This window comes from Rhineura floridana, chromosome 6, assembly GCF_030035675.1.
Source record: "Rhineura floridana isolate rRhiFlo1 chromosome 6, rRhiFlo1.hap2, whole genome shotgun sequence".
In the NCBI taxonomy this organism is placed as follows: Eukaryota; Metazoa; Chordata; class Lepidosauria; order Squamata; family Rhineuridae; genus Rhineura; species Rhineura floridana.
Genome location: NC_084485.1, coordinates 80,437,754 through 80,462,505, shown reverse-complemented (window position 1 = coordinate 80,462,505; position 24,752 = coordinate 80,437,754). Strand labels below are relative to the sequence as shown.

The following is a 24,752-nucleotide window of genomic DNA, read 5'->3' as shown; positions in this document are numbered from 1 at the left end:
ACAGATATCCATTATGGGGAACCCCCTTTTAAACACTGCTGAAGCCGCTGCCCCCCTAATTGAGTGTGCCGTGGTACCCAATGGAGGTTCCTTACCTAGAGTCTGGTATGCATGGGCTATAGCCTCTCTGAGCCAGCGCAAGATAGAGGTGGTTGTCACCTTACACCCCTTTGATTTCCCAGAGAAAGCCACGAAGAGGGCCTCAGACCTCCTGAATTCCAGGGTACGATCCAGTTAGAAACGAAGGGCCCTCCTCACATCTAGAGAGTGCCACCTACGTTCCTGGGAACAGGAAGGAGCGGGGCAGAATGATGGGAGAACCACTTCCTGCGACCTATGAAAAACCAAATTGATTTTAGGCAGGAAAGCTGGGTCTGGTCGGACAACCTTGTCCTGATGGAAAGCGCACAATTGAGGGTCCGAAGATAATGCCCCCAACTCGGAAACTCTGCGTGCCGATGTAATGTAAACCAGGAAAACTGTTTTGAATGATAAGAGGTTCAGGGGGCAGGTAGCCATTGGTTCAAATGGCGGTCCTGTCAACGCCGTCAGCACCCAGGTAAGGTTCCAGTTTGGAAACCTGTGAACCATTGGTGGGGAAACGAGCGTCACCCCTCTTAGAAAGCGTTTAAGGAAAGGGTTGGAGGAGAGCAGGGGGCCCCCCAGGCAAAACAAAATGCTACTAAGAGCCGCAGCTTGTCTCTTGAGGGTGGCTGCGCTCAGACCCTTATCAAGACCCGACTGGAGGAACCTAAGGGGACCTCTGACGTCTCGAGACCAAGGGTCCACTGTATTGGCAGAGCACCAGGACAGGAACACCTTCCACGTGGACGAGTAAACCCGGTTCGTGGACTGTCTACGCGAGGCCAGTAGTGTATCTAGCACTTTCCCCTTAAAGCCTTTAGCACTCAACCACAACCGCTCAGTCTCCAAACTGTCAGCCGGAACAACTCTGGACGAGGGTGGCAGATTGGGCCCTGGATCAGAAGATCCGTTCGAGAGGGAACCTGCCAGGGTGTCTCGACTGACATGTTCAGTAGGTCCGGAAACCAGGGGCGTCGAGGCCAATGGTGTGTCACTATAATGATTTCCGCCTTCAGAGTCCGAACCCGCTGGATCGTGCGTTGTATCAGCCCGAACGCAGGGAAGGCGTACAGGAGGCCTTTTGGCCACGGTGTGACTAGTGCGTTTGTGCCCTGAGCCTGATGACATGGATTTCTTGTGAAGAACCGGCGTAACTGTGTGTTTGCAGGTGTTGCAAAGAGATCCACTACTGGTTCTCCTCACCTGCGCACCACCTGTTGGAAAACGTCTGGGTTGAGTTGCCATTCTGTCTCTTTGATGGCTGTCCTGCTGAGCCAGTCGGCCACAAAATTGTTGGAGCCCGCCAAGTGTTCGGCCTTCATGGAGGCAAGATGCCCCTCCGCCCATTTGAACAGGCGCTCTGCCTCGAGCATCAAGCCCTTTGATCTCGTGCCCCCTTGTCTGTTGACATAAGATTTCGCCGATGAGTTGTCGGTGCGTATGAGGAGATGCTTCCCCTCCTGGGCGAAGGCCTGAAGGCCCAGTCTGATGGCCCGCAATTCCAGTATGTTTATATTGAACTGCACCTCCGTTGCAGACCATGTCCCCTGAACTACCTTGAGGTCCAGGTAAGCCCCCCATCCGTACAGACTCGCATCTGAGGTCATGATTATGCGTGGAGGGTCTTCCAGGCTGACTCCATGGGTCAACCTCTGAGGTTCCAGCCACCACCGGAGCTCTGTCCGTACTGCTGTAGGCACTGAGATCGAGCGTCTGTGTCGTAGTACTATTTCTTCCTGGTAGGGCAGAAGCATCTGTTGCAGAGTTCTTGAATGGAACTGGGCCCACTGAACTAGGTCGTATGCCGACACCAGGGACCCCAGAAGCTGAGCCAGCCTCATCAGGTCCAATACTGGAACAGAAACCGCTTCCCGAAGCCGTAGCTGGAGTTTCAGTGCCCTTTCTTCGGTGAGCCTCATGCGGAAACGTTGCATGTCCAGGATCACCCCCAGGTGCGGAATAGTTAGTGACGGGGTTAGCATGCTCTTTTCCAGGTTCACCATGAAGCCCATCCATTGGAGCCACGATACGGTGAGATGGGTGTCTGTGTGTGACTGGTCCCGGGATGGCGCCCTCACCAGGATGTCATCCAGATAGGGGTGCAGGCATATCCCCATAGTTCTGAGATGCGCCACCAGAACCACCAGTACCTTGGTAAAGACCCTTGGTGCTGAGGAAAGGCCGAACGGCAAAGCCCTGTACTGGAAGTGTCTGTTGTCGTACGAGAACCGGAGAAAGCGCCTGTGCTGCGTGTTGATTTGAATGTGTAGATACGCCTCTGAGAGGTCCACTGAGGTCAGCCAATCCCCTTTTCTAAGGGCTGCTGTTATGGAGCGAAGGGTTTCCATTTTGAAGTGCTTCTTGGCCACCCACCTGTTGATCCATTTGAGATCCAAGATAGCCCTCGTGTCGCCGTTCTTTTTGTCGACCAAGAAAAAAATGGAATATACCCCTGATTTCCTCTCCAAGGGAACTACTGGCTCTATTGCCCTGATGTCCAGCAGGTGTTGAATAGCTTCCAGGTAGCGCAAGTGCTTCTCCGGCCTTCGGGACCTCGGAGTGGGGCAAAAACGGTCATGTGGAATGTGTCGTAACTCTATGGCATATCCCATGGAAACCATGTCCAGTACCCATTTGTCTGAGGTGATGCCTCTCCAGCGGTGAGCAAACTCTAGAAGCCGTGCTCCCACTCCGCGAGAGGCCTCTGGCAGCCACCAGTCATGAGGAAGAGCCCTTTGGGGCTCCCCTCTGGTTCCTCCCTGAGGAGAATGGTACGCCTCCAGATTTAGTGGAGGAAGCGTGTCCACCCCCTTTGTCTTGTGTGCCCCAGCGAGGCCTGTTGGGTGGCCGAAATCTAAAGGGCTGTTTTGAGGGACGAAAAAACTGGTTCTGTCTGCCCTTCCGTTCCTCTCTTCTGGCCATAGGGAGTGTTTTCTTCTTGTCCCTATTTTCCACCAGGTGGGCCTCTAGAGGCTCCCCGAATAACTTGGCACCTGAAAAAGGTAGAGCAGTGAGGCGGGTCTGTGACCCTGAGTCCACAGCCCACTGTCTAAGCCAAATGTTGCGTCGAGCCACTGTGGAGGCAGCCATAGAGCGCGCTGCAAACTGTAGGGCATCCATGGATGCGTCGGCTGCCAGGGCTGAGGCGTACGCCATTTTCTTTAACCCGTCCTTTACAAATTTGGGAACATCATCCCGTGCCCCAAACTCTTCAGCCCACATAAAAACCGCTCTGGAGAAAACTGAGGAAGTGGCTGCAGCCCTGAAGCCGACAGCGTCTGCTTCGAAACCCCTACGAGGGGCCCCTTCAACTCTCTTGTCGCAATGGTCCTTGGGCCCCCCCTCCCCTTCTGTTGGGATCACCGCCAAGCTAGTAAGAGCAACAATAGGCGGGTCCACTGTGGGAACACGGAGTCTTGCCATGATCCTGTCGGCAAAAACATAATGTTTCTTTGCCCACTTGGCAGGTGGCTTTGGCTTGCATGGCGATGACCATTCGGCATCCCGCACGTCATCAAAAGCCTGGGGAAAGGGAACTGAAACCTGTTTATTGTCCCTGGAGAGGAAAGCCTTTTTTGCGCCTGCCGAGACTGACTGAGTGGGTTCGTCCCCCCCCCTGCCTCTGGCAGTTGCAGTACCCTGTGGGTCTTGGAAAGGAGAGGCTGAAAAACCTCAGGGGCGAAGAGTCTGGGTTGTGCCTGGGTGACCTCTATTTCCTCACCCGAAAGTTCCCCCTCTTCCCTGTCCTGCTCTAGGAATTCCTCAGAATCTGATGGAGAGCCCAGTGTAGGAGGGGCCTGCATAGGCGACCGTGCCCGCGCCTGCCGAGCCCGGGCCATAGAGGAAGAAGGACCTACATGAGACTGTGGGTGTGATCGCCTTGCGACCCCCCCAACACGCTGTGACCGGGGGGCTCCTTATCACCCCTTGGTGAATCCTGTGTCGACTCTTCATGTAAAATGCATGCGGGAGGGGGCGATCCCCCCCGCCTCATGGCTTGGTATGAGGGAGAAGAGGACCTGGAACGGTTGTCTCTTAGAGATGAGCTGCCATGCCCGTCCTCCCTGCTGGACCCTGTGGAGGAGGACAAGCGCCTGCGCTTTCCCCTGTGGGAGCACTTCCTCGAATGTTTGCGCTTCTTACTTTTACGCGCGTGTGAAAGAGAGCCACTGACTTCAGAGGCAATGAGCTCTTTAACCCAGGTCATAAATTTGGGGAATTGAGAGTGTGTGTGTGGGGGAAATATCCATACCTTCATCTAGGAGATTCATACCCCCGCTTTCTACGCTCTGGGACAGAGAAAGGACTGATTGTTGTGAGTGCTCTAGGTCCCTTGCCTCTCCCACGAAGCAGGGCTCTTGGCGGGAAGGCAGCGGGCGAGGCCATAATATGGTGGTGCTGACTCCCTGACGTTGAGGAAATTGCACGGGAAGTCAGTTTGCAGGCGAGCCGCGTAGCGGGCGCCACTCAACCCCCTGCTGAGGCTTCCTCCCTCAATGAGGCGAGCCCTTGGCGAAGGGTAGAAGGGAAAGGGGGGGAGCCAGGAGCCGCGAGCCCGCTGAATGCGAGGGTTGCGGAAACGCGGCTCTGCGGAGCGGGCGAGAAACTCCCGTGCGTGCGGCTGCTGCTTTTGTTGTTATGATGCAGCTAGCCGCACTCCGCCCGTCTTTGGCCTCCTTCGTCGATGGCTGCGAACCCAGCCGGGCTCGACCTGGCCTCACAAACCCCCAACCCACGGAGTGAAGGTAGGAGAGGGGGAAGGTACAGGCAGGATAAATAAAACAAACATAAGGAGAAGATTTGAACAATAAAAGACACTAAGAGAATAGAAACCAAAAACAAAAGAAAGAAGCTCTAGCTAGAGAGGAGAGATTAAACTCCAGACCTTCACTGACCGCAGGCAGGGCCGGTCTGAGGAGAGGGACGACTCCTCCCCCAGGAGAGGTTACAAAGAAGCTTAGAGACCCTGCCTGTCACGACCGGTAGGAGGAGTCATCCCTACTGAAGAATGTCCTCCAGCACTATCTAGCAAACTAGTACTTCACGCAATTTGGAAACTATACTTCTGTTAATGCAGCCTAAAATAGCATTTGCCTTTTTTGCAGCCACATCACACTGTTGGGTCATATTCCACTTGTGATCAACGACAATTCCAAGATCCTTCTCACATGTCGTACTGCTGAGCCAATTATCCCCCATCTTATAACTGTGCATTTGGTTTCTTTTTCCTAAGTGTAGAACTTTGCATTTATCCCTGTTGAATTTCATTCTGTTGTTTTTAGCCCAATGCTCCAGCCTATCAAGATCCCTTTGAATTTTGTTTCTGTCTTTCACGGTATTAGTTATGCCCCCCAGTTGATGCCAGGGCATTTAGACTCTGGTTTTAAGTGTTCCAGAGCCAGTGTGGTGTAGTGGTTTAAGGTGGTGGATTACGACCTGGGACCAGGGTTTGAATCCCCACATAGCCATGAAGCTCACTGGGTGACCTTGGGCCAGTCACTGCCTCTCAGCCTCATGAAAACCCTATTCATAGGGTTGCCATATGTCAGAATCGACTTGAAGGCAGTACATTTACATTTATTTAAGTGTTCCACCTGTATACAATTATGCCTCCGTTTAGCACTCTGCTCAGGAAGCTCCATATGACAATAAGAATATGTCTAACAGGCAAAGTGTCAACAAGTGAAGTTTTCTCCATAATTGTATTTCCATACAAGGCTTAATTTAATTTCTGATTAATTTATGTCTGCCACACCGCTGTTAACGGTGCAAGAGCCCTGCTCTCCTTCAATGCCAATGCTAAACCATGCAAAGACCTCAAGCTAAGAGTAAAAACAACAAAATTTTGGCAACGTAACGTATTTTAAAATATTTTAAAATGTATTTAAAATGAAATATACAACTGTATAAAAACCATACTCGATAGCAACAAAAATACACTGAGCATGTGCAATTTCACTTTTTAAACACTTACTTGTATCCATTTTCTTTTTTTCCTCACTTACTGCTTGGGGTCAGCCACTAATTCTCGGCCTAGCCTACCTCTTATGGCTGATGCTCCACTGAATTCTATAGGACTTCCTTCCTTATAGACATAAATGTTTACTTGCTTTAACCAGAATGATGCATCTTTGTACTACAAAGACCCATGTCCCCCTCCGCCAAAAAGAATCTTAGTCTAGTCTGATGACTGCAATTTGATTTGCCTAGAAGTTTCATTAAATATGAAGAGACTTGCTTCTGAGTAGACATGTATATATTGTACTATAAATTAACTATACAATGAATTTTAATGAGTGCGCAGGTGTGCATTTTGTGGGGGGACGCTTCGGGACTCTGTCCTGCTTTTTTGGCAGGCACCCCACCTCCGGGTCCCTCTGTCTCTACACTCAGAGCCAATCAGTTCAATCGATCTTCCCCCACTGCTGCTGATGGGGAGGCGCTGGAGCAGAAATAAGCCCAGCTAGCCCCTTCTCTTGATGCACTCACTCAAGTGCTGTGCTACTGAGCTCTTGGTGTGGCAGGACCTGACTATGCCAGCTGGAAGGAAGGAAGGGGAAGGGGAAGCAGCTGCGTGCACACGCAGTGCAGACTTGCAAGTTGGTGGTGAACAGACCAGCCATTAATTAATTTTTAATTAATAAATAATTATTCCCTTGGCTCTTTGCAACCACTCTGGGATGACTTCCCGACCCTCCAGTTGAGAACCACTGCCCTAGATCTTGCTTTCCCATATAACTCTGCTGACTGTAATAAAATTGAGGTGAAATGCTTTTTCTCTTAATTAGACAAACTTACTGAGAATAGAAATCATAAATTGTGACATGCCATCTGGAACTGAAAAGCCATCTTTAAATATTTTGAAAAAAATCAGTGTAAGGTATGATAATGCTGACTACAAATTATTGGTAAATGAAAAGACAGGTGTGATAACGTTTAGGGCTTTTTGAAGATCAGATTTCAAGAATACTAGACTCTCTGGTGCTAGGTATGGCAGTCAGCATGTCAGCAATGTTTAATATACACACATTCTTCAGCAGCATCAATTTTGTCTTTTTTCAGTAATGTATTATTAATTTAACTTGTAACTCGTTTTTCTCACATTTTCAGGGCATTAAAGCTACGGAATATTGTATAAATATCATACTGCCTGCTTCCCAGTGATGTTATTAGCATAAAATCTTAATATTTGCTCTTAATACACAGATTACACTAAATTTGATCAAAAGCCTTAGACTGTAGTTTCCCCAAGAGGGTTCAGGAGGAGATCTTTATGCTTCTATCAGCAAAGAGCTATAAACTGAGCTGGGCATTAGCAATGTCAGTGTTCTACTAATTTAACTCACTGCACTGGTCATCATGCTGTAGCTAGTAGGGCTGTACACTGAACACAGTCTGCCCCAAAGCTCCAATCTGGAGAGGGGGCATCAGGCCAACCCACCGTGGGCCAACCCAGGGATCACCCATCCCAACTCAGAGCCATTTCGAATAGGTTCTGGGGTGGGGCTCATGTTTAATTAGGGTTTTAAAAAACCCTAACTAAACATGTGGAGGGGAGTCGAGAGGAGGAAGGAAATATTGCATCTCCTTCCTCCCTCCCGACCAAGAGCAGGGTCAATCCTTGCAAACCAGCACTCCCCAGGATCATTCACTCAGCTCATGAAAGGAGGGAGCAATCCTGCACAATGCTGTTTGCAAAACAGCACCCATACCTCCAGAGGATCACTGCCTTCGTTGATCAGGCAGGAAGGAGAACTGCACCTGCCTTTTCTTCCTGTTTGATGCCCCACCCCAACAACTCCATGTTGCTCTGAGTCACTGTATCTGACCTGTAACGATCTGTGGTTGCCAGAACCCAAGTTGGCCAAGGCCCAAAAACATCCAAATGGGCCTGATTTGGCTTGGGCCTAGGCTGAATCCACTGCACAATGCTATTAGCTAGTAGCTACTTCAACTGGCCAAAGGAAATATATATATGAAAATGGAAATGGACTGCCTTCAAGTCGATTCCAACTTATGGCAACCCTATGATCTAACAGCACACCTCTGATCTTGAGAAATTCCACTATATGTTTTCCACCAGCTTAAAATTTTATTTTTAACATCATGCTGTGTTGTTTTATAATAGATTTAGATGATTGGCTATTATACAGTTAATCCCTGCAGACTATGGCCACACACCCCAATTCCTCATACTTCTGAGCAGCTACACATGGAATTGGGCTTACCACATAATCAAAATACCACACATTACTGCCCTATTCATAGTTAAAGATGCCACTAAGCAGCTAATATATGGTTAGCACTGTCAGAATACATTCCTGCAGTTCCTCTGTTGATACCAATTATTTCAATTTTAGATAGCAATTTCCAATGTGAAACTGTGTTTAATTAGATCAGTATCAAATGTTTTACTAAAATCGAGATACAGAGCAATCCTAATCCCTGATCTGTGTTGCTGGAGATTAGGATGAGGCAGAGATTGCTCTCCACTGGTGGTGGTAGGTGGGGCTCTGCTGCTGCGGTGGTCCTGAATGCATGCACCAAAAGCGTGGTGGCATGTGCGCTATTGCCGGTGGTGTTCCCACGGGCAGTACTATCCTAAGGATCCAAAATGGGGTGTTATGGGGCAAAACAGGGCCAGTGATGGATCTGCTGATTCCAAAACTAGCTCAAAGCTGGTGCAGGAAAAAAGGAGAAAATGCCTCCCCCTTCTGCCTTGTCCAAAACCCTTGGGGTGGGGGGCAGCTACTGTATATGTAATTCAATTGCTCATAAAAATTCACGTTTGCAATCTGACTGAATACTTGCTAATATCTAATGTATTATGTATGTATATGTAACTGACTGGACTCACTGATTTCATTTGGATAAGGTATATTATATGGGGGAGCACTGACGAGCCAGAAAAGTTCATCATGTTATCTAGATCAAATTGAAACAATCTTGTTGATCCAATTCTAAGGAATATGATTATTCAAAGTCTGCTTTTAAAATATACTTTGTTCTCTAAGACCAGTAGCAGTCCAGAATACTGACAAATAAATAGGAATCTGACCAAAAAGCAGAAGGCATAATGAGTAAAACTGAGACTAACATACAACTACTGGAAACATTCTTCAATCCCCACAGTCAACCATTTATTAGTGTTATATCTAGGAACTCAAAGATTATAGAAGATTGACTTCTCCTTGATCTCGCTGTCCAAACTATGAATATCTGAGCAAATATTAATTACAATATGCAGAATTTTCATGTGATGCATAGGCACATCAGTAATTAACACATGCAAATCCCTGAGACAAGCTTACCCAGGAAAACAGACAATAGTTTTCCAATGTAAACAGCAACACAATCTATTAAAAACAATGCATGAAATATTATTTTTCTCAATCACTATTAATAAATCAATTCTGGATATTATGTGAATCTAGCCAACACAATCAGTGAGATACACAAAACATATATCCTGGATGCAGAGCTTGGAAAAGTTACTTTTTTGAACTACAACTCCCATCAGCCCCAGCCAGCATGGCCACTGGATTGGGCTGATGGGAGTTGTAGTTCAAAAAAGTAACTTTTCCAAGCTCTGCCTGGATGTCACAAAATAATATGAGCAAAGAATCTTGTAACACTTTTTTGTTGTTGTTATATGCCTTCAAGTTGATTACGACTTATAACAACCCTATGAATCTTTTTGGATATATTCATAGGGTTGTCATGGTAAGAGGTATTCAGAGGTGGTTTACCATTGCCTTCCTCTAAGCCTACAGCACCTGGTATTCCCAGGAGGTCTCCCATCCAAGTACTAACCAGACCTGACCCTGTTTCACTTCTGAGATCAGACAAGATCGGCCATGTTCAGGGTAGTATGGCCTGTAGCACTTTAAAGACTAACAAATAAATTGTGTCTTAAGATTTTGTGGGCTACAGTCCACTTCATCAGATGCATGCATTATTATCCTGAGTTACAGGTATACATACACACATAGGTTGAGGGAGGAAGGATTGTAAACAACGAGGTCAGAGGGAAACAGGATGCAGAAAAATGGTCATTCACAATATAGTTCTTAAACATCCTGGTGCTGGGAAGCTTATTAACACATATAGCGTGCTAAAAAAATCCTTTGAAAATGCTCAGTCCACAAGCAAAAGCACTGAACCTCTTGATGTACTGTAATTCAGCGGTTTCACATTGAATCATAGAACAGAATAATAGAGTTGGAAGGGGCCTATAAGGCCATCAAGTCCAACCCCCTGCTCAGTGCAGGAATCCAAATCAAAGCATTCCCAACAGATGGATGTCCAGCTGCCTCTTGAATGCCTCCAGTATTGCATACAGTACTGCATAAAAGCTTATACCATAATTATACAGCCACAAGAGTGGCTGTATACTATAGCCAGTGTGGATTTTTCACATTCCGCAATGTTAAATTGAAAATACCTGCATGCCATTCTGATGCTTCCCATAAACTCACTTCAAAACAAGACCTTACAAAACTTATAATCCTGAATTCAGAAACGCTTGCTTAACAACCCTGTCAATTTTCATGGTGATACACAAAGCATTCAGAGAGAATCGAGAGTTCAAAGTCTAAGAAGAGAGAAAAAAACCTCAGAGCCCTTTTGGACTTTTTTCTCTGAGAGTTCTCATAATCTGTTGAAATTCATTAAAAATCAGCCATGTTCACAGAGTACTTGTAATCCTAATACTGACCTTGCCCCATACTCTGACCTTCATCTTCTGCAGTTTAAAAGTTAAAGAAATGCCTGGCTGATTTCTAATTAATTTAAGAAATTTTGGCTGGAAGCCTGTGATAACGAGGGGCATGCTCAGTAAGAACCAACTGCCAGTGTTCTAAAAGCCTCACAGCTGCTGGGCTTGGCTAATCAGGGGGCCACACCCACACCAGACTTGATTTCACTTGAGACAATCATGGCTTCCCTCAAAGAATCCTGGGAAGTGTAGTTTGTGAAGGGAGCTGAGAGGAGACTGCTATTCCGCTGACAGAGCTCCAGTGGCCAGACTGGTTTAACAGTCAGCCACTGACTGAAGGTCTGTGAGGAGAACAGGGCGTCTCCTAGCAACTCTCAGCACCCTTCACTAACTACACTTCCCAGGATTCTTTGAGAGAAGCCATGACTGTCCAAAGTGAAATAAAGACCTGGTGTGGATGTGGCCAGGGACAGCTTTGGTTGAAATTTGGGTGGGAGGCTACATGTGTCTGCTGTAGAATAAAAAGGTGGGGGGGGGACCCTGAAAAGCAACGATACTGTTCACAATGTTTTCCTTTTACTCTCTGCTATCTTTTTAGCACCTTTTGAAGACTTTTCCTCTTTTAACAAGCCTTTTAAGTTGAGACCTATCCCAGTCTGCGTCTGTGTTAGAATTGCTTTTAATATGTTTTCTTTAATAATGTTTTTAACCTTTTTTTAAAAAAAAATATGTTTTTAAAGCTTTTTTAAAAATGTTTTTAACGTTGTTTTGTTTTAATGTATTTTAAGGTCTTTTTATGATGTTTTAAAGTGTTTTTATCATTTCTGTTTGCTGCCCTGGGCTGCTGCTGGGAGGAAGGGCGGGATATAAATCAAATAATAAATAAATAAAGGGGATCCCCTTCTGCCCAGTACCCACCCACCCAATCTCCTCCCCCTCCCCCTCCCCCAGGTCAATGTTGGACTATGACCTAGGAGACCAGGGTTCGAATCCCCACACAGCTATGAAGCTCACTGGGCGACCTTGGGCCAGTCACTGCCTCTCAGCCTCAGAGGAAGGCAATGGTAAAACCACCTCTGAATACCGTTTACCATGAAAACCCTATTCATAGGGTCAACATAAGTCAGGATTGACTTGAAGGCAGTCCATTTCCATTTTCAAACATGATTGCACAGAAATAAATCCCACTGCACTCAAAAAGTATGCAAACAATCAAACCCATCCTCCCTTCTCCTCCCTCCTATTCCCTCCCTCTAGCCTCTTCCCTCCCCCTTCCTTTGCCCCTCCCTCCTCATCCCCACCCCCTTCCAATCCCCTCCTTCTCCTTTCCCCTCCACCCCTTCCTCCTCCCCATGGTCAGTTTTACCTATCTTAAGCATGACTGCACAGAAGTAAATACCATTGAACTCTATAAGACTGCAAATGATCAAACCTGCCCTCCTCTCCCCCTTCTTTGCCCCCTCCAATACGGTCCTTCCCCATTCCCCTCCTCCTCCCCCAGTTCCCTCAGTTTTTCCTATCCTAACCAAGACTGCATAGGAGTAAATCCCGCTGAACTCATGCAAATGATCAGACCTACTCTTTTCCCTCCTTCCCCTCTACCTTCCTCCTCCCCTCCCCTCTTCCTTCTTCCTCCACCCCTGCCCACTCCAGCCCTCCCTCCCTTCCCCCCCCGGTCAGTTTTACCTATCCTAAGCATGATTGCATGGGAGTAGATCACACTGAATTCAATAAACATGCAAATGATCTAACCTGTCCTTCTCCCCTCCCAGTCCTCCCCTCTGTGTTTCCTTCCCTCATCCCCTGTGGTCAGTTTCACCTATCCTAAGCATGATTGCAGGGGAGTAAATCCCACTGAACTCAATAAGCATGCAAATGATCAATCCATTCTCAGCAAACTTGGACAGGATCCCATTTCTTACCCCCCGGATTAAAAAGCGGGAAAATTCACTAATAGGCAAAAAACCTTGCGGTTTAAGAACGTACCTATAGCCCACAGCTCTTTCTATCAAACTTTAAAACGCAGGGAAATTGGGCAGCTATAGTGAATGCACCAGGGGAGCAGGAGACCTGACCTCCTCTCTGAGATATTGGACTGCCCTACAAATTTGTCAGAATGCAAACACATTGGTCTTTCACAGTCCAATCCACTTGCTGTGTAGCTTGCAAGAATTTGGGAACATGTGCCTCTGAGCATATGGTGAGTGCTGGCAGCAATACCTGCCATCTCCAAAGATAGAGAATTATATTTGTGTATGTTTGTTGGTGTTCTTCTTACTTTGCTTCTTTCCTGTGTTACTAATGTTTCTACAGAGAATCTAATCTAGAAAATTTTATTTCCCTCATTATTCATCCTAGAAATCTATGTCAATTTTTTAAATTAATTTCAAAGTCTTTTTATTGGTCAATGTCATACGATGGTGAAGACAGCCTTTTGTGTTTCAAATTGGAGGTTATGTTCTATTTCAATTTTGTTAGCCTTAAGGTGCTACAAGACTCTTTGTACTTTTTGCTGCAAAAGACAAACACAGCTATCCCTCTAGAAGTTACTAAATAATATGACCTACTAAAATGGGGCTTCCTTCTGTATCAGGATATAGGATGCAAAGAATTATTTTGTACCAACAGGCCATCTGTATATTGTAGGATAACTACTTTTTCCAGGTTCATTGTATTAACATGTCATAAGTAAAAGCTGTGCAGTCTGAAACAGACCAAGAGCAGCAACTTAGTGCCCCATGTTGCAATTTTCACAGGAATAGCGGTAAGAAGAAAATATTTAAACATACACACACAGACATTAAGTTCAAGGTAACTGCATTTGCTCACTTTCAGTCCTTAGCTCCTTACCTCTCCCTTCTCTGCCTTCCCTCCCCCAGCTCCTAAATTCAAACATTAAGGTCCTTAGGCCAGGGACCAGTCTTTTACTGATGTTATTCTGTGAAATGCCATGTATCCTGATAATACTACATATAAATAATAACAGAAGATATGAATAAATTCTTATCAGTCAAGACTGATGCTTCTTCACACTTAAGGTCTCATTAAACCTTTGTCAGCTGAATGCATATGACAATCAAGAATGTTTTTCCTTTGGGAACAGGCTAGGAGGTTAAATGGCCCCAGTAAAGCTGTTGTGATCATCTGTGGATAAAGGGATTTGATACTAACTGTGACTTCTGACCCCATTAGGGTTACATTTGTTCTTGACAGATACCTGAGGCATTCTGCAATCCTCTACAGTCTGGCTCTTGTGCCATGCCTTTAAAACAATCTATAAATAAAATACATCACAGAACAAGCTGGAAGAGGATTCTTATGAGTAAAGTTATAGCATGTAAATATTATATACGTCATGAGAGGACACCAGATAGAGTAGCCTACATACATATGTATTTATTATCTTATTAAGCTGCCAGAGGCACAGGGGTGTAGTCATCCAGGATCTCAGGGGGTCTTAGACCCCCTTACTTTTTGGGGAGCAGATGTCTCCAGCATCCTACGAGCCAATCAGCATGAAAGGAGAGTGTGTTAGCCACTGAGAAGAGTCTTCTAACATTATTCCTTATCCTTTCCTTCTGATTGGAGCCAGTCAGATGGAAAGGAGGGGAGTCAGCCACTGAGAAGACTCTATGCAGTAGCTAACATTCTCCCCTTTCACGCTTATTGGCTCCTAGGGACATCTGTTGTTGTGGGAGAAGGTATTAGCAAGGACCCTTTTCTCAACCCAGTAGCAAAAAGGGGAGGGAGGGGCATGGCTGAGACGAACATGAAGAGACCCTGCACTTCTGAATTCACCACTACACTACTGCAGAGGAAGTACACTACTACTATTAGACAGAGGGAGACAGAAGCAGCAGCTACCTGGGGCAGGGATCGTCCTGAACTTTCTAAGCTAGCCCACTGCCATCAGGTCTAGTGAACAAAGCCATCCCCAAGATCCCCAAGATCCCCAAGATCCCCAAGAGTTGAACAACTTTCGCCCAGTCTCTAATCTACAATTTTTCGGCAAGGTGATTGAGCGAGTGGTGGCCACACAGTTACAGACACACTTGGATGAAGCAGATTATTTAGATCCATTCCAATCGGGCTTCAGGACTGGACATGGAACTAAAACACCCTTGGTCGCTCTGGTGGATGATTTGAGGAGGGCGTTGGATAGGGGAGAACATGCATTCCTCGTCCTCCTGGATCTCTCAGCGGCTTTCGATACCGTTGACCACGGTATCCTCTTGGATCGCCTGGAGGGGATGGGAATAGGGGGCACTGTTTTACGGTGGTTCCGTTCCTATCTCTCGGACAGGCACCAACGGGTGGCATTGGGAGATGAGGTTTCAGACCCTTGGCCTCTCAAGTCCTCACCAGAGTTGGCTGTGGATACCATTTCCAAGTGCCTGGAGTCCGTAAGTGAATGGATGGGAGGCAATAGGCTGAAACTGAACCCTGACAAGACCGAGGTGCTGCTTGTGGGAGACAAGAGAAGGTTGGGAGATATTGACCTGGTGTTGAATGGGGTAAGATTGCCCCTGAAGGACCAGGTTCGCAGCCTCGGGGTCATTCTTGACTCCCAGCTGTCCATGGAGGCTCAGGTTTTGGCAGCGAGCCGGGCAGCTTGGTATCAATTACATCTAATACAGAGGCTGCGACCCTACCTTCCTGTCCATCTGCTCCCACGGGTGGTACATGCCCTGGTCTCCTCTCGCTTAGACTACTGTAATGCGCTCTACGTTGGGTTACCCCTGAAGACGGTCCGGAAACTACAGCTGGTTCAGAATGCGGCGGCACGTTTGATTAAGAACAGCCGCCGCCGTGATCACTCCAGTGCTAGAAGATCTGCACTGGTTACCAGTTGTTTACCGAGCCCAATTCAAGGTGTTGGTATTAACCTTTAAAGCCCTACACGGTTTCGGTCCAGTTTATCTAAAGGAGCGCCTCCAGCATCATCAAATATGCTGCCTGACGAGATCAGCCTCACAAGACCTTCTCTCGGTCCCGCCAGTTAAAACAGCTAGGCTGGTGCGGACCAGAGAGAGGGCATTTTCAATTGTGGCCCCCACCCTCTGGAATTCTCTGCCCTATGACATCCGCCATGCCTCCTCCCTGGCAGGTTTCCACCGAGAATTGAAAACCTGGCTGTTTCAGTGGGCCTATGGGACTTTTGGGTAATCTCGTTTTATTCTGTAAAGATGTGGGTGGGTTTTGATTATGTAGAGTTGCTGTTCATTTGTATTTATATGTTATTTTATTTTTTTGTACGTCGCCTAGAGTGGCCGTTTCATATGGCCAGATAGGCGACTTAGAAATAAAATTTATTATTATTATTATTATTATTATTATTATTATTATTATTATTATTATTATTATTATCAGTGTTGAAGTTAAGATTCAACTGTCAGTCTGGTCAGGTTACATAAGTGGAATAGGTGGTGGGGTTGCCATCTTGTACTTCACCTCAGATAGCAAAATGCCATGGGCTGGCCTTGCAAATTACAAAGACTCCAGACTACCTTGTTTGTACATGTTAGTTTGCTTTACAAGTTATTCAGTGTGATTGCTTAAATCCTTTACTTTGAAGAAGCTTAAGCTACTGGAACATATTGTTGATAGCCGCACTTAATAACCTGCAATTTAGATACATTAGTAAGCAAGTTCCATCTTATTAAAACTAACCTCAGTCATGAAAACAATTCTGGAAGATGAAGAATACAGAGAGGTCAAGGATGAGTCTCTCTCTCTCTCTCTCTCTCTCTCTCAAAGCTAACCTAAAATGGTCATTCCTGGGACTTCCCAGGTGTAGAGTCATCATCAAGCAGCATGGTGTAGTGGTTAGTATTGAACTAGGACCTGGGAGACCAGGGTTCAAATCCCCACTCAGCTATGAAGTTTGCTGGATGACCTTGGGCCAATCAGAGTCTTTCAGCCCAATCTATCTCACAGGGTTGTTGGAAGGCTAAACTGGAATGGGAGCAGAACAACGTGAACCACTTTAAGCTCCTTGGAGGGAAGGTGGAAGATAAATGTAATCAATAAATATACCAAGCACCAAGAGGCACAGATGAACCAAAGAAATAAGATGAGTGATGTGTTTAAGGAACAGAACATCCAAGCAATAGTGATTGTTCCTTGTTTTTCCCAGAGATGAAACTTCTGGGATCCATTTGGACCCCAGGTGCACTTTTAATTATGTCATTTACACATAATCAGATTTATAGAGGTGTCCTACGACATTGTCACAAATTTTATTCTGTACAACATCCCTGAATTTCAGCCAGTTATCACTTACAGTTTTCCTTCTGGAAACAAAACAAAACAAAAAATCACTGGAGTCCAAAAATACCCCAGAAATTGTGTTGTTTTACTGAGTATTCCTGGAGAAGGGACCAATGTAAACTGCTCAAAAAATTCTACCTCCTCTGAATAAGTGTTTTTTGGCTCAAGGTATTTGATATTGTCAAGCATATTTGTGCTGACAACACAGACAAAAATGTTCTCTGGGGGACAAAGTTACCTCATCCTTCCATTGGAATCTCATTGGGGTACAAATATACTTCAAGGTCAGCCAGTGTAATTTTGTTGCCATATCTGCATGAAGGTTGGACAAAACTCCAAAATTTGAAGATGTCTATTAATTCTGACAGTTAAAAACAAGAATTGACCCTCAGGCAGAAGCCACTAACAAGAAATGCTTCTCAGAAAGTCCATAATTTCATATGGCCATTGCCAGGCACGCAACTGTGAAGCACAGGGTATTGGAAAGAGCAGGAAGAGAGAGTACAGGAATGACAAGCTGGTAAGCCTGGCTGTGAATAAGAAGCACAAAAGACAGAGGTAACTCCAAACCTCCTTTGAGAAGAAGGGCAGGATATAAATTTTGATTCATATAAGCCTCAGATTCTGCAGTGCAAATGCCAAGTGACAAGACTGTTCTCTTTACTTAAGCATCATACATGCTCTTTCTCCAAAGAAACACCATTCCTCCCAAATGTCAAGAAATCAAGTGCAGGTAATTGAGCATATCCTATGTTAGTTCACACCTCCATTTATGTAAACTCCACTTTTGCTCCTCCATCATGCCAGGTCATTGCTGATGTAGCTTTTTTCTTCAAGGGCTTTGAAACTGTGTTTGAGATTATCTGAAACTCTGGTGGGTCACCCAGACCTGCCCCCAGCCTTGCCCAAAATCTCAAACACAAAGCCTAATAAAGAGGGAAATGCACAACAGCCTCGATGGCCTCTGCTGAAAGAATTGATTTTCAGTTCCTAGTTTTCAGAAAAAGATTTGCAGTGTTTGGGGTTTTAGTAAGCAATATATTCCAGAAGCCTGGAAAGAACATCTTTTCCTTGACAATTGAAATGAACATTAAATGAAATCTGCAAAGCTATTTTCCCTTGCACAGTCAAGAGCTGACAGAAGGGGAAGCAGAGAGGGCACGTAAAAGACAAACATAAAGAAGCTAAGGGAGATAGTGTAGAACAATCATCCTGAATTGCTTCCAAAATGCTGTAATGGAATTAGGGTCACCCTGACAGAAACAGTCAGATCAGAGGAAATTTAATATTTTTTCCTGTGCTCTGCAAAGGAAAATATGTAAGTGTTCTGTCAAATTAGCATGTGTAAATTAAAAAAGAGCATATCAGACATGTACCAGTAAAGGCTTCACCCTCTATTTTCACTAGCAATTTTATGCCACCTCAACAAAGATGTTTGAGCGATCTGGCTTACTGTAGTGGGTTTTTACAGTACGGAACTCAACAAGCTCCCCTCTGTTCTGAAATATCTGAGTCACATACTGATATATCAAGACTACCTTGAAAACTTAACTCTCAAAGAGTCCATATTTATTACATGTGCCAGTCCCACTAAACGACACTCTTAACAATCTGTTTTATTTCACCCTGTAATGTCTCACTATGTGCACAGCTACCTAATTACCAAGAAGCTACAGCAGCAGCAGCAAAATCTGCTGCAGTGACAACAAAACAGATTTTTGAGAGTGGGAGATCCTAGGTTCTGTGCTTTTGTGGAAAGTTGCTTTCAGATACACACAACACAAGTGATCCATGTATATCCTGCTGCATTATCAATTATGTTCCATTGCTAGATGTAATTCTCTCACAAAGCCCAGGGACTTAGGTCAATTATAGTTCTATTCTGCACTATTGCCTTACAACAGAAGAATCCAAAACACTTAGCAGATATTAATTGGGCTTGACATTCCTATGGTACTTCTCAGTGATTTCAGAGCAGCAGAGCGAATGCCTATGTGCCAATTTGGAAGGTGGGGTCATGTTTATACAAATTAAGCCTTCACATAAACAAAGCCAATGCCTGGCTCCAAATAAATAAATTTAGTTGTCAATCACTCCCTTTTTTTAGACTTCCCTTTTTGAGCAACCATTTTGTATTGCTATTCACCAGCATATTCTGTTTCTGCAGAAAACAGACAGCCACAACTGCACGGTGTTTCAATGGATTTGTCTTTTTTGTAAAACACACAATTTCCATCTTCAGGTAGCGTCAGCACTTAACTGGGCATTTGATTGCTTTGATTCCTGCCTGTCACACAGGCAGCATGGAAAAATGAAATTGCCAATGTTCAGCAGTGCTGCCAATTGCAGCTGATGCACTTCCACTCTGCCCCCTAATGCAGTGATTCAGACCAATTTGTTCTGAACAGTATCACCTTGTTATCAAGGGGACCAGCAAGGATGGATAAGGGAAAAATTGGAATTTAGAGTCACACATCAAGAACCAAGCCACCTATCACATGCCGCACAACTTATGTTAATAAGTGTGCCTCATCTAGGCTGCAATGCCACAAAATCTGCCTTCCTAATCAGAAAGCAAATTCTGTGCAAGAACAAAGAAGAAGCCTTAGGTTTCTATGTCCTCAACACATCTCAGGATATTTTTCCTACATGGAAATAATCTCTGTATAAGAAAAGGCATGTAGATTATTACACAGAAAACAGAGCATACAAGTGTATCGTGGTGCATATACAATAAGAAATGCTTTTTCTATGCAGAGATGCATCACCGTCTAGCAAATATGTTACCTGTGAAGCAGCCCTTCATAAGAAAACTGGAGAAGGCCTACAGATGAATACATTACACCATTATGAGGAAGTATTAATTACTGGCATTCAAAAGCTTTCAACTGTGATCCCCAACTAATCCATTTTACAAGCCTCTGGGAGCATTGCTAGTTTTGCATCAGAGAACACAAAGGTGCTATAATCTCCTACTGTGCCCCCACACCTGAATGGAAGAAGCCTAGATCCTCCATTGCTTCATTTCTAGTTCTGCATAACAGAATAATATAAAATTAGCTAAGTTAATCATTTCAGGTCAGGGAGAACTAAGAACTGGAACAATGTAAATAAAATTCCTGTACCTGTAACTCTGGAACAGAGGATATGACTCCATCAATTGCAACAGTGCTAATTACTGGCAAAAAAACCCCTCAAACCATGAAGAAATCAGGACCAATGGCAACTGGTCCTTAAGGCTGCTGATGTGGATTTAGAAATATAAGTTCAGCATAAAAACTTGTGTTAATTTAGGAAACTTAGGAAAACAAAGGAAAAACTAGGCCCTAGCTCCCTTCCAATGCCCTTCTTAGAAACTGTTATTTACAGAGACAGGCAGTCTCAAGGGAGGGAGGAGGAAGGAGGGAAACTGCTGGAGCTCCAGGGAAAGTGAAGGGAGATAAGAAGTGATGTTTTGTCACTCTCTGTAACTTCCCATGAGAACAATGCTTTGCTTTTAAATGTATATAAATATGGGTGGTAACTTTTCCTTGAGGAATCCCTCAGTGCTATGATGGCCCGATGGATTCTTCGCAATGCATTGGCTAATAAAGACTTTTTAACCTCTAAACTCAGAGTGATTTTTCCACAACAGTGGGGAGAGGAAGGGACACTATCCCTCCCATTCAATCTGTCTTTCCCTACATTCCCCTTCAGGCAACAAGTCAGCAGCATACACTTACATTCTTATAGATGGGACGAGAAAAATCAAAAGAAATTTCGCTGTCTAGGAAGAAGAGACCACATGCATGATTAATACAGGGAGAAAGAGGAAGTATTACTCTGTCTTACCATGATGTGTTTTGTAATCCTGCTTTGGATGCAGGATAAGAGAGTGTATAAGTACATGAATAAACATTTGCTAATCCGATTTTTGAAGCACCAGACACATACCCACAGCTCTCACCCTCGTTACACACATCTTCGGATGGGGAATGCACTGAATGGCCCCAAGATGAACATTAAGCATGAAATACTATTTCATGTTTTTGTACCTGTTTTGTTGTCCCTCTGAGTAGCTGCTCTGGGGTATTTCCATCATCTTACTGACAACTTGATCTCAGATCAGGAGGATGGCATCACAACGCCCCATAACCAATTCAGAATGAGGTCAATACTTTCTGTTCTCACAATGAAGGGAATAACCAGAGCATGCTCAACATGAGGGGTACATTTCATTGGGGATGGGGGAAAGATTTCAGAAAAAGCACTCCCTCTATTTTACCTCCATTCTACTATTCATGTTTCCATGTCAGTAACAACAGATTGCAGCAGAGACAGAGAGAGACTTAAACCACAAGTGCTGCCTCAGCAAATATGTCCAAGCTACCATCACAGCTTTACTTAAATATTTTGGGTTCTGAATTAGCTTGTGACTAATTCCCTGAACACATTTGTGCAATATATAATTGGGATACAAACGGAAAAGCAGACATTAAAGATTAAATAGGAAAGTAGCAGAAAATAAACCAAGATATGAAAATGCCATCATAGAGATCCATTGTGGTCAGCCTACTTTAAAAACATTTATCTCTTCCTGTTCTTCCCAACGTAACAGGTTTTAAGTGTATGTGACACACAGACACAGAAAGGGCCAAGAACACTCTCCATGTAAGAAGGGACAAAAATGATTATTACTCTTTACCTTATGAATAAAATAGCTAGAAGGAATATGCCAGAACTATATGAAAATCATAGAGAACACAGGGAAGATTTCTTTAATGTTCAAGTCGATACGACAGGGCACAAGACAACAAAGAAACAGAAAAAAATAAAAATAAAACAGATGTGTGCTTTCAAACAAAAACAGGGATCTTAGACGTGGTAAGAAATGAAGCACTGTCCTCCTTTTCATCTAACATGACCTGAACTTTGGTAATAGATCATTATACTCCCATCATTTTGTGATTTATGCAAGCATCACACATTTTGGAAACAAACTGACACTAGATGACCAAAGGCCCTTCCCAAATCTGCTGAAAACTTACTGAGTCATAAACATTCCCATTTCAGTGCTACTTACTGTCTGCCTCCACTGATGAGATCAAGCAGCACAGAACTAATGCTGGCACAACAAATACTAGGATGCTGAAGTATGGCACCATATTCCAAAGTGGAGAAAGTCACCTTTACTCCAAGGCAAGCAGTCAATACATCCAGTGTCACTGATGCAGACTTATTCCTGAAAATCAAAAGAAAGAAAAACAAAAGTCATCAGACCCCAAGCAAATCTAAATACATTTGAAAAGGAAGACACTTTCCCTATCCAAATGAGCAGGTACCTTGTTCCATATCAGTGTATATATCATGCTAGAACTAAAAACAGATACCTGGATTGCTTATTTATTGGACTCTGTGTTCCCAACTCTAAGGAGGTCACATTATTTTACTTCACATGTCTCCTTCCTATGGAAGCACATTTGTTTGTGGCAAGTGCTACATTTCACAACCATATTGCCTTTCAAAAGTCCACAAACAATTTGTAAGATGCCAGTTGTAGGGACTTATTAAGTTGAGATGCTCCCTCAAAAAGATGTAATTTCCATGTAGGAAAAGTCTATACATATATACAGTGTAACATGCCATAAATTCACACACATTCATTTCTTCAAATGCATGAAGAGAAGGTACTTTAGAAATGTCCCTGGAGGAAGGTCAACCAGCAGGCTTGTTATCTGATCAGCAGTTTACCAAGAATGCAGCTAGATGTTTTTTGAAAATTAATAGTAGCGACAGTGCAAGGAGAAGGGGCAAATAATTGGATTAGGTATGTGACGCTTGAGGACAGCAAGTTAACCCTTTTACCAACTAAAATCCGCCCTATTATTTGCCCCATTTGGGAAAATTTACAGCTATCCATATAATACTTTAAAGTTGTCACCTGTGGCACAAGTAACTTTGGGGGATTCTAAATGGCATCAGAAAAATGGCACAGGGGAAAGATTAACCCCCCTCTGAGTGCTATACTTACCAGCTAGTTCAGCTCCACTATTATTTTTATTTTATAAATTAATTTATCTTTCAGGATCAAAGCAGCTATGTTTACCAAAAACAAATTATGAATGGCAAGTTATTAACATGGTGCTTTGTAGTTCTGCTCTCTCAAACATTATTCATTGTTATGTTTGTCATCACTAGGAATGTAAGCTTTTAGTTGAACTCCAAGTTAAATTGATTAAAGTTTTAACAGCAGATTAAAATTTACCCTCTAACCAATTAATTGGAGGAGTGGAGATCAAAGAGCACACCACCATACAGACCCCACAGACATGCTGATTCTCTCCTCCCTGTGCTATGCTTTATTTTTTTTTACTTAAAGGAGGCTTTATAAACAAAGGTAGCAGATAATAGCATTTCAGAGTGAAACTTCTATGACCACAGGCAACAGAATCCAAATTGTCAGTTGAAATGTCAATATATCTTTCCAATCTCAACTACTTACATTACTGATGAGATTTGAACTTGTTCATCTTGTAAAGCCGTTTTGGCATATATGCATTACTTTAACAGAAAATATTCTATATTTGAGATCTCCACTTTGATTTTAAAAGAAACAGGCTTTTTCTTCTTACAATAAAATGTAGTTTTTGTTCAGTATATTATAAGTTCTTGGACAGTAGAAAAACTATATCCAACCTAAAACTTCCTCAAAAGGCACCTCTATACAAATGTATTTAAATTTAGCAGAACATTTAGAGGTCAGGTAATTAATTAATTAAAATGCCTCAATACTGATAACCCTAATAATCTCTCATCTTGGTTAAGAGAAATCAGTTCCCTTAAATGAACAGTATTCTTACTTCATCTGTCCTCTCCATATCAGTGATGAATAAGAGTCTATATCCGTCCTCAAAAGGAAAATTCCTTTTTTGCTACTCCTCCATTGCTGCTGAATACAAGGAGACTGTCCACATACAATATGTACTACATACAATACGCACATACACCAAGGGATGGGGGAAGAAATCTTCAGCTTCCAAGCTATTCTTGAAGAGATTACCCAAAGCCATGAAAATTGTAAGTGAAGTGCCGGAACTTTTCTCTCACATTTTATTTAATAATTATGCAGTTGGTATATCTCAGAAGCCCAATGGATGTTGTCATTTACCCAAAATTCTTCACATTTTAGGAGATCAGTGGGATGTGTCAGAAAACTGTGACACTAGTAAATCTACCATAATATAAAGATAGCATTTGAATACTCTTTCTCTCTTCATTGCCAGCCTTTTTATACACAGTTACTATTGTGAGTCCTTTGAGGAGAAGAATCCATCTCTCTTTTTTAGTAAATGTGAAACAGTTACTTGCACTATGCCCTTGAGATAGAACCGACAAATCAAAATTAAAAAACTAAAATCAACAGTAAATGCTTCCAACCTTGTGTGAATCCTGTGCATTTAGAAACAACATCAGTATCCCTATTATTTAAATTGGCCGCCTACCCCACTTACTCTCTGGGGCATCATGTCACTCATGGAAATGAAAGCCAATTTATACCCTATGGAATAAAAGCACTGGAATAAAAAGCACTGAAGCTTAAAAGGCAAAGTATACATCTAGCACCATCAATTGTGAGCACCACAGAAACATTTAAAAGCCCAGGTTTCCCAGCATTGAAGAAAAGATTGAGCCACCTAGTTTT

General features: G+C 43.9%; 1 protein-coding gene and 1 pseudogene across 10 annotated transcripts in view; both read right to left on the bottom strand.

Annotated features, from left to right (window-relative positions):
* Positions 1 to 24,752, bottom strand: part of PTPRF (protein tyrosine phosphatase receptor type F) — an 834,986-nt gene that overhangs the window by 450,374 nt on the left and 359,860 nt on the right. For 8 of the 10 annotated variants that reach the window (XM_061632671.1, XM_061632670.1, XM_061632668.1 and 5 more), the window contains one exon: positions 22,134 to 22,292. In XM_061632671.1, the coding sequence (XP_061488655.1) occupies positions 22,134 to 22,215 (82 nt within the window). In that variant the 5' untranslated portion in view covers positions 22,216 to 22,292. The remainder of the gene's footprint in view (positions 1 to 22,133; positions 22,293 to 24,752) is intronic. The other 2 variants (XM_061632677.1, XM_061632678.1) reach the window with 1 other exon arrangement.
* On the bottom strand, positions 9,849 to 9,968 carry LOC133388131 (5S ribosomal RNA; annotated as a pseudogene).